The sequence below is a fragment of the Oncorhynchus gorbuscha genome, unplaced genomic scaffold, assembly GCF_021184085.1.
Source record: "Oncorhynchus gorbuscha isolate QuinsamMale2020 ecotype Even-year unplaced genomic scaffold, OgorEven_v1.0 Un_scaffold_8583, whole genome shotgun sequence".
Taxonomy (NCBI): domain Eukaryota; kingdom Metazoa; phylum Chordata; class Actinopteri; order Salmoniformes; family Salmonidae; genus Oncorhynchus; species Oncorhynchus gorbuscha.
The window spans coordinates 56-9,813 of NW_025751723.1; the positions used below are offsets into that span (position 1 = coordinate 56).

The window sequence follows — 9,758 nt, forward strand, 5'->3', positions numbered from 1 at the left end:
AGATGTAGGAACATTGCTGCTATAACAGCCTCCACTCTTCTTGGAAGGCTTTCCACTAGATGTAGGAACATTGCTGCTATAACAGCCTCCACTCTTCTGGGAAGGCTTTCCACTAGATGTAGGAACATTGCTGTGGGGACTTGCTTCCATTCAGCCACAAGAGCATCAGTGAGGCCGTCCACTGATGTTGAGCGATTAGGTCTGGTTCTCAGTTGACGTTCCAAATCATCCTAAAGGTGTTCGATGGGGTTTAGGTCAGGGCTCTGTGCAGGGAAGTCAAGTTCTTCCACACTGATCTCGACAAACCATTTCTGTATGGGCCACTCTTTGTACATGGGGGCGTTACCATGTGTAACCAGTGTGTGACCAGGCACTAGGGACGGAGGTTTGACCTGGCACTAGGGACGGAAGTTTGACCTGGCACTAGGGACGGAAGTTTGACCAGGCACTAGGGACGGAGGTTTGACCGGGCACTGTGGACGGAGGTTTGACCGGGCACTGTGGACGGAGGTTTGACCGGGCACTGTGGACGGAGGTTTGACCGGGCACTGTGGACGGAGGTTTGACCGGGCACTGTGGACGGAGGTTTGACCGGGCACTGTGGACGGAGGTTTGACCGGGCACTGTGGACGGAGGTTTGACCGGGCACTGTGGACGGAGGTTTGACCGGGCACTGTGGACGGAGGTTTGACCGGGCACTGTGGACGGAGGTTTGACCGGGCACTGTGGACGGAGGTTTGACCGGGCACTGTGGACGGGGGTTTGACCGGGCACTGTGGACGGGGGTTTGACCGGGCACTGTGGACGGGGGTTTGACCGGGCACTGTGGACGGGGGTTTGACCGGGCACTGGGGACGGGGGTTTGACCGGGCACTGGGGACGGGGGTTTGACCGGGCACTGGGGACGGGGGTTTGACCGGGCACTGGGGACGGGGGTTTGACCGGGCACTGGGGACGGGGGTTTGACCGGGCACTGGGGACGGGGGTTTGACCGGGCACTGGGGACGGGGGTTTGACCGGGCACTGGGGACGGGGGTTTGACCGGGCACTGGGGACGGGGTTTGACCGGGCACTGGGGACGGGGGTTTGACCGGGCACTGGGGACGGGGGTTTGACCGGGCACTGGGGACGGGGGTTTGACCGGGCACTGGGGACGGGGGTTTGACCGGGCACTGGGGACGGGGGTTTGACCGGGCACTGGGGACGGGGGTTTGACCGGGGACGGGGGTTTGACCGGGGTTTGGACCGGGCACCGGGGACGGGGGTTTGACCGGGGACGGGGGTTTGACCGGGGACGGGGGTTTGACCGGGGACGGGGGTTTGGACCGGGCACTGGGGACGGGGGTTTGGAGGAGATGTCGTCTTTTTTCTCATTTTGTATCTGGTTTGAAAAAAGGGTGGAAACATATTATACAAAAAAATGACTTCCTCATAATGTGGTTGTTCTCCCAGGGCAGTACGGGCCGTGGTGGGGCCCCCAGGCAGCAGTGGAGGAGGATCCTGTGGTCATGTCGGGACACCTTCAGGGTTCAGATCGGACGTCTCTTGGTGCACACCCTCTCCCCTGCATTACCCCTCAGGGACAGGAAGGAGGCTCTAGAGTTTGTGTTCGACCCTGCAAACCCTGACTTCCTCAAGGAGAGCCTCAGCCCCGGTTTAGAGGTAAGAGGTCGGGGGTCGCTGTTAGGGCTGAGCCTAAACATCCTCAGGGAGAGCCTCAGCCCCTGGTGAGAGGATGAGAGCGAGCGAGAGAGTGAATGAATGAAAGGTTGAGAGAGTGATCGAGAGAGAGCAAGATTGAAAGAGAGAGGGCGAGAGAGGGCGAGGGAGGGCGGGCGAGAGGGGGCGAGTTTACTCAAGCACTCAAATTGACTCACGAACCCTTCTCCCCCTCCCCTCTCTCTTTCCCCCTCCCCTCTCTCCCCTCTCCCCCTCCCCTCTCTCCCCTCTCCCCCTCCTCTCTCTCCCCCTCCCTCTCTCTTTCCCCTCCCCTCTCTCCCCTCTCCCCCTCCTCTCTCTCCCCCTCCTCTCTCTCCCCCTCCTCTCTCTCCCCCTCCTCTCTCTCCCCCTCCTCTCTCTCCCTCCCCTCCTCTCTCTCCCCCTCCTCTCTCTCCCTCCCCTCCTCTCTCTCCCTCCCCCTCCCCTCTCTCCCTCCCCTCCCCTCTCTCCCTCCCCCTCCCTCTCTCCCTCCCCTCCCCTCTCTCCCTCCCCTCCCCTCTCTCCCTCCCCCTCCCCTCTCTCCCTCCCCCTCCCCTTCTCTCTCTTCCTCTCTCCCTCTCCTCTCTCCCCCTCCTCTCTCTCCCCCTCCCCTCTCTCCCCCTCCCCTCTCTCCCCTTCTCTTCCCCTCTCCTCTCTCCCTCTCCTCTCTCCCCTCCTCTCTCCCCTCCTCTCTCTCCCCCTCCTCTCTCTCCCCCTCCTCTCTCTCCCCCTCCTCTCTCTTCCCCTCCTCTCTCTTCCCCTCCTCTCTCTTCCCCTCCTCTCTCTTCCCCTCCTCTCTCTCCCCCTCCTCTCTCCCCCTCCTCTCTCCCCCTCCTCTCTCCCCCTCCTCTCTCACCCCTCCTCTCTCACCCCCTCCTCTCTCACCCCTCCTCTCTCACCCCCTCCTCTCTCACCCCTCCTCTCTCACCCCCTCCTCTCTCACCCCCTCCTCTCTCACCCCCTCCTCTCTCTCCCCTCCTCTCTCTCCCCCTCCTCTCTCTCCCCCTCCTCTCTTTCCCCCTCCCCTCTCTCTTTCCCCCTCCCCTCTCTCTTTCCCCCTCCCCTCTCTCTTTCCCCCTCTCCTCTCTCTTTCCCCCTCCCTCTCTCTTTCCCCTCCCCTCTCTCTTTCCCCTCCCCTCTCTCTTTCCCCCTCCCCTCTCTCTTTCCCCCTCCCCTCTCTCTCTCTCTCTCTCCTCTCCCTCCCCCTCTCTTCTCCCCTCTCTTCTCCCCTCTCTTCTCCCCTCTCTTCTCCCCTCTCTTCTCTCCTCTCTTCTCTCCTCTCTTCTCCCTCTCTCTCTCTCCTCTCTTCTCTCCTCTCTCACACTCTCTCTCTCTCCTCTCTCCTCTCTTCTCTCCTCTCTCACACTCCTCTCTCCCCTCTCCTCTCTTCCACTCCCCTCTCCTCTCTCCTCTCTTCCACTCCTCTCTCCCCTCTCCACTCCCCTCCCCCTCTCCCCTCTCCACTCCCCTCCCCTCTCCCTCTCTCCTCTCCTCTCTCCCCTCCCCTCTCCCCTCTCTCCCCTCTCTTCTCCCCTCTCTTCTCCCCTCTCTTCTCCCCTCTCCCCTCTCCTCTCTCCTCTCTCGCTCTTCCACTCCTCTCTCCCCTCTCCTCTCTCCCCTCTCCTCTCTCCCCTCTCCACTCCCCTCTCCCCTCCCCCTCTCCTCTCTCCCTCCCCTCTCTTCTCCCCTCTCTTCTCCCCTCTCCTCTCTCCCCTCCCCCTCTCCCCCTCTCCTCTCTCCCCTCCCCCTCTCCCCTCTCCTCTCCTTCACACTGTCTTCTCCCTCTCTTCTCCCCTCTCTTCTCCCCTCTCTTCTCCCCTCTCTTCTCCCCTCTCTTCTCCCCTCTCTTCTCTCCTCTCTTCTCTCCTCTCTCATCCCCCTCCTCTCTCATCCTCCTCCTCTCTCCCCTCTCCTCTCTCCCCTCTCCCACCTCCTCTCTCCCCTCTCCTCTCTCTCCTCTCTCAGCATGGTCCCAAGCTAGCCATGTATCTGTATGAGATGCTCCATGACCATAAAGATGCTCTGACCAAGAGGAGCAGAGTACTCTGGGCAATTTCATGGCGTCACTGAAGTTGTGGGGTCATCGCTGCATCCGCCCAGCGCACCGCACAAACCAGACCTGCTGAAGGCCATCAAAGAGGTAACCTTTACCTGACCCTGTAACCTTACTCTATAATACAGGTATGCAAACTACGGCCCACAGGCCGGATCCAGTCCCAGGGGAGGTTTGAGTAAAAAATATAGACATATATTCTGTAAAACTTCAATTCATTAACCGGGTGTTTTTGCTTTAATCACTGAACAGGCTTCTATTTAGAAACGGGCTTCTATTTAGAGACGGGCTTCTATTTAGAGACGGGCTTCTATTTAGAGACGGGCTTCTATTTAGAGACGGGCTTCTATTTAGAAGACGGGCTTCTATTTCTAATGTACACAACATAGTTTACATAGTTGTTTAACTCCCACCATTCATTTCCTGCACTAATGTATTTATCATTTACTCACTGTGTCACCTTTATTTTGTCTTAGTATGCCTCAAAAACATAAACAACTTTTCATTGACTGAATAATTATACTCCTCTTTTTCTGTATTTTCATCAGTTCTTACTTTCGCCACTTGAGGGGCGATCACTTAATTGCTGGGGGTCTGTACTCCCAAAGTTGACTGTTTTCGTGCTTACCAGGCTTCCTATTTATTTATTTGCCAGTTAGCTAGCAGTTCTCAACTGTTAGCAGCCAATGGCTAGCAGTTCTTAGCTGTTAGCAGCCAATGGCTAGCAGTTCTTAGCTGTTAGCAGCCAATGGCTAGCAGTTCTTAGCTGTTAGCAGCCAATGGCTAGCAGTTCCTTGCTGTCGATAAAAATTGTCGTAATTTTTTTGTCATTCCTGAATTATTTAATGTAACAAGTCAAACATTAAACCTTGTAAGCAAATTCATGGTAATTCATGGTAACAAATCATTTAGACCAGGCGTTTATCTGAAACAGGTGTTTACTTGCTGAAATGTATGCCATTGCTCGGCTATTAATAGGGACAGGAGGCTATTTTAGACTTGCCGTTTCATTTATATACTGAAACATGTAAAGTGTTGGTCTCATGTTTCATGAGCTGAAATAAAAGATCCCATAAATGTTATGGTGTAGGCAGGCATAAGCTACAGACTACGAACACAATTTAAATTTGTCAATGGCAATTTGAATGCTCAGAGATACCATGGTGAGATCCTGAGGCCCGTTTCGAGCCATTCATCCTCTACCATCACCTCCTGTTTCAGCGTGATAACACACGGCCCCATGTCGCAAGGATCTGTACACAATTCCTGGAAGCTGAAAATGTCCCAGTTCTTCCATGACCTGCATACGCACCAGACATGTCACCTATTGAGCATGTTTGGGATGCTCTGGATCGATGTGTATGACAGCATGTCCCAGTTCTTCCATGGCCTGCGTACTCACCAGACATGTCACCTATTGAGCATGTTTGGGATGCTCTGGATCGATGTGTATGACAGCATGTCCCAGTTCTTCCATGGCCTGCGTACTCACCAGACATGTCACCCATTGAGCATGTTTGGGATGCTCTGGATCGATGTGTTCCAGTTCCTGCCAATATCCAGCAGTTTCACACAACCATTGAAGAGGAGTGGAACAACATTCCACAGGCCACAATCAACAGCCTGTTCAACTCTATGTGAAGGAGATGTGTCGCGCTGCATGAGGATCTGGTCACACCAGATACTGACTGGTTTTCTGATCCACACCAGATACTGACTGGTTTTCTGATCCACACCAGATACTGACTGGTGTTCTGATCCACACCAGATACTGACTGGTGTTCTGATCCACACCAGATACTGACTGGTGTTCTGATCCACACCAGGTACTGACTGGTGTTCTGATCCACACCAGGTACTGACTGGTGTTCTGATCCACACCAGGTACTGACTGGTGTTCTGATCCACACCAGATACTGACTGGTGTTCTGATCCACACCAGATACTGACTGGTGTTCTGATCCACACCAGATACTGACTGGTGTTCTGATCCACGCCCCTACCTTTTTCCTTTACGGTATCTGTGACCAACGGATGCATATCTGTATTCCCAGTCATGTGAAATCCATAGATTAGGGCCTAATGAACTTATTTCAATTGACTGATTTCCTGATATGAACTGTAACTTAGTAAAAACAAATGAAATTGTGGCGTTTATGTTTAACAGAAACCCCCAGGCCACTCTAGAAAGTCTAAAAATGGATAAAAAGTACATATAAATTATAATGGACCTACACTGAGTTTACAAAACATTAGGAATGTCTTCCTAATATTGAGTTGGATTAGGGTTCAACAGTTTCCTGTGGTTCAAGAATGGATTAGGGTTCAACAGTTTCCTGTGGTTCAAGAATGGATTAGGGTTCAACAGTTTCCTGTGGTTCAAGAATGGATTAGGGTTCAACAGTTTCCTGTGGTTCAAGAATGGATTAGGGTTCAACGGTTTCCTGTGGTTCAAGAATGGATTAGGGTTCAACAGTTTCCTGTGGTTCAAGAATGGATTAGGGTTCAACAGTTTCCTGTGGTTCAAGAATGGATTAGGGTTCAACAGTTTCCTGTGGTTCAAGAATGGATTAGGGTTCAACAGTTTCCTGTGGTTCAAGAATGGATTAGGGTTCAACAGTTTCCTGTGGTTCAAGAATGGATTAGGGTTCAACAGTTTCCTGTGTGTATCAAGAATGATCCACCACTCAAAGGACATCCAGCCAACTGGACACAACTGTGGGAAGCATTAGTCAACATGGGCCAGTATCCCTGAGGAACGCTCCAAAGAATTGAGGCTGTTCTGGGGGCGTTCCTCAGAACAGGTGTTCCTAATTTACCCTAACCCTATAACATCTCTGACCTTACCCTATAACATCTCTGACCTTACCCTATAACATCTCTGACCTTACCCTATAACATCTCTGACCTTACCCTATAACATCTCTGACCTTACCCTATAACATCTCTGACCTTACCCTATAACATCTCTGACCTTACCCTATAACATCTCTGACCTTACCCTATAACATCTCTGACCTTACCCTATAACATCTCTGACCTTACCCTAACCCTATAACATCTCTGACCTTACCCTAACCCTATTACATCTCTGACCTTACCCTATAACATCTCTGACCTTACCCTAACCCTATTACATCTCTGACCTTACCCTAACCCTATTACATCTCTGACCTTACCCTAACCCTATTACATCTCTGACCTTACCCTATAACATCTCTGATGTTAGGGTTAGGGTAAGGTCAGAGATGTTATAGGGTAAGGTCAGAGATGTTATAGGGTAAGGTCAGAGATGTTATAGGGTAAGGTCAGAGATGTTATAGGGTAAGGTCAGAGATGTTATAGGGTAAGGTCAGAGATGTTATAGGGTATAGGGTAGAGGTCAGAGATGTTATAGGGTAAGGTCAGAGATGTTATAGGGTAAGGTCAGAGATGTTATAGGGTAAGGTCAGAGATGTTATAGGGTAAGGTCAGAGATGTTATAGGGTAAGGTCAGAGATGTTATAGGGTAAGGTCAGAGATGTTATAGGGTGGGTCAGAGATGTTATAGGATAGGAGTCAGAGATGTTATAGGGTAAGGTCAGAGATGTTATAGGGTAAGGTCAGAGATGTTATAGGGTAGGTCAGAGATGTTATAGGGTAGGTCAGAGATGTTATAGGGTAGGTCAGAGATGTTATAGGGTAAGGTCAGAGATGTTATAGGGTAAGGTCAGAGATGTTATAGGGTAAGGTCAGAGATGTTATAGGGTAAGGTCAGAGATGTTATAGGGTAAGGTCAGAGATGTTATAGGGTAAGGTCAGAGATGTTATAGGGTAAGGTCAGAGATGTTATAGGGTAAGGTCAGAGATGTTATAGGGTAAGGTCAGAGATGTTATAGGGTAAGGTCAGAGATGTTATAGGGTAAGGTCAGAGATGTTATAGGGTAAGGTCAGAGATGTTATAGGGTAAGGTCAGAGATGTTATAGGGTAAGGTCAGAGATGTTATAGGGTAAGGTCAGAGATGTTATAGGGTAAGGTCAGAGATGTTATAGGGTAAGGTCAGAGATGTTATAGGGTAAGGTCAGAGATGTTATAGGGTAAGGTCAGAGATGTTATAGGGTAAGGTCAGAGATGTTATAGGGTAGGTCAGAGATGTTATAGGTCAGAGATGTTATAGGGTAAGGTCAGAGATGTTATAGGGTAAGGTCAGAGATGTTATAGGGTAAGGTCAGAGATGTTATAGGGTAAGGTCAGAGATGTTATAGGGTAAGGTCAGAGATGTTATAGGGTAAGGTCAGAGATGTTATAGGGTAAGGTCAGAGATGTTATAGGGTAAGGTCAGAGATGTTATAGGGTAAGGTCAGAGATGTTATAGGGTAAGGTCAGAGATGTTATAGGGTAAGGTCAGAGATGTTATAGGGTAAGGTCAGAGATGTTATAGGGGTCAAGATGTTATCAGTCAGATGTTATAGGGTAAGGTCAGAGATGTTATAGGGTAAGGTCAGAGATGTTATAGGGTAAGGTCAGAGATGTTATAGGGTAAGGTCAGAGATGTTATAGGGTAAGGTCAGAGATGTTATAGGGTAAGGTCAGAGATGTTATAGGGTAAGGTCAGAGATGTTATAGGAGTAAGGTCAGAGATGTTATAGGGTAAGGTCAGAGATGTTATAGGGTAAGGTCAGAGATGTTATAGGGTAAGGTCAGAGATGTTATAGGGTAAGGTCAGAGATGTTATAGGGTAAGGTCAGAGATGTTATAGGGTAAGGTCAGAGATGTTATAGGGTAAGGTCAGAGATGTTATAGGGTAAGGTCAGAGATGTTATAGGGTAAGGTCAGAGATGTTATAGGGTAAGGTCCAGAGATGTTATAGGGTAAGGTCAGAGATGTTATAGGGTAAGGTCAGAGATGTTATAGGGTAAGGTCAGAGATGTTATAGGGTAAGGTCAGAGATGTTATAGGGTAAGGTCAGAGATGTTATAGGGTAAGGTCAGAGATGTTATAGGGTAAGGTCAGAGATGTTATAGGGTAAGGTCAGAGATGTTATAGGGTAAGGTCAGAGATGTTATAGGGTAAGGTCAGAGATGTTATAGGGTAAGGTCAGAGATGTTATAGGGTAAGGTCAGAGATGTTATAGGGTAAGGTCAGAGATGTTACAGGGTAAGGTCAGAGATGTTACAGGGTAAGGTCAGAGATGTTACAGGGTAAGGTCAGAGATGTTACAGGGTAAGGTCAGAGATGTTACAGGGTAAGGTCAGAGATGTTACAGGGTAAGGTCAGAGATGTTACAGGGTAAGGTCAGAGATGTTACAGGGTAAGGTCAGAGATGTTACAGGGTAAGGTCAGAGATGTTACAGGGTAAGGTCAGAGATGTTACAGGGTAAGGTCAGAGATGTTACAGGGTAAGGTCAGAGATGTTACAGGGTAAGGTCAGAGATGTTACAGGGTAAGGTCAGAGATGTTACAGGGTAAGGTCAGAGATGTTACAGGGTAAGGTCAGAGATGTTACAGGGTAAGGTCAGAGATGTTACAGGGTAAGGTCAGAGATGTTACAGGGTAAGGTCAGAGATGTTACAGGGTAAGGTCAGAGATGTTACAGGGTTAGGTCAGAGATGTTACAGGGTAAGGTCAGAGATGTTACAGGGTAAGGTCAGAGATGTTATAGGGTAAGGTCAGAGATGTTATAGGGTAAGGTCAGAGATGTTATAGGGTAAGGTCAGAGATGTTATAGGGTAAGGTCAGAGATGTTATAGGGTAAGGTCAGAGATGTTATAGGGTAAGGTCAGAGATGTTATAGGGTAAGGTCAGAGATGTTATAGGGTAAGGTCAGAGATGTTATAGGGTTAGGGTAAGGTCAGAGATGTTATAGGGTTAGGGTAAGGTCAGAGATGTTATAGGGTTAGGGTAAGGTCAGAGATGTTATAGGGTTAGGGTAAGGTCAGAGATGTCATAGGGTAAGGTCAGAGATGTCATAGGGTAAGGTCAGAGATGTCATAGGGTAAGGTCAGAGATGTCATAGGGTAAGGTCAG

General features: G+C 49.8%; 1 protein-coding gene across 1 annotated transcript; it reads left to right on the top strand.

Moving 5' to 3' along the window:
• The first annotated feature begins 1,417 nt into the window (after window positions 1–1,417).
• Window positions 1,418–3,794, top strand: LOC124029982 (lysosomal-trafficking regulator-like). Its single transcript, XM_046341508.1, has 2 exons — window positions 1,418–1,662; window positions 3,664–3,794. The coding sequence occupies exons 1-2, from the start codon at window positions 1,435–1,437 to the stop codon at window positions 3,766–3,768; spliced, it is 333 nt and encodes a 110-aa protein (XP_046197464.1). The 5' UTR covers window positions 1,418–1,434; the 3' UTR covers window positions 3,769–3,794.
• Window positions 3,795–9,758: the final 5,964 nt, after the last annotated feature.

Bases quoted from the DNA above. Each gene is read 5' to 3' on its own strand.
- LOC124029982 (XM_046341508.1), top strand. From the start codon at position 1,435: ATGTGGTTGTTCTCCCAGGGCAGTACGGGCCGTGGTGGGGCCCCCAGG. The intron at 1,663-3,663 runs GTAAGAGGTCGG...CTCCTCTCTCAG, and splicing joins GCCTCAGCCCCGGTTTAGAG to CATGGTCCCAAGCTAGCCAT.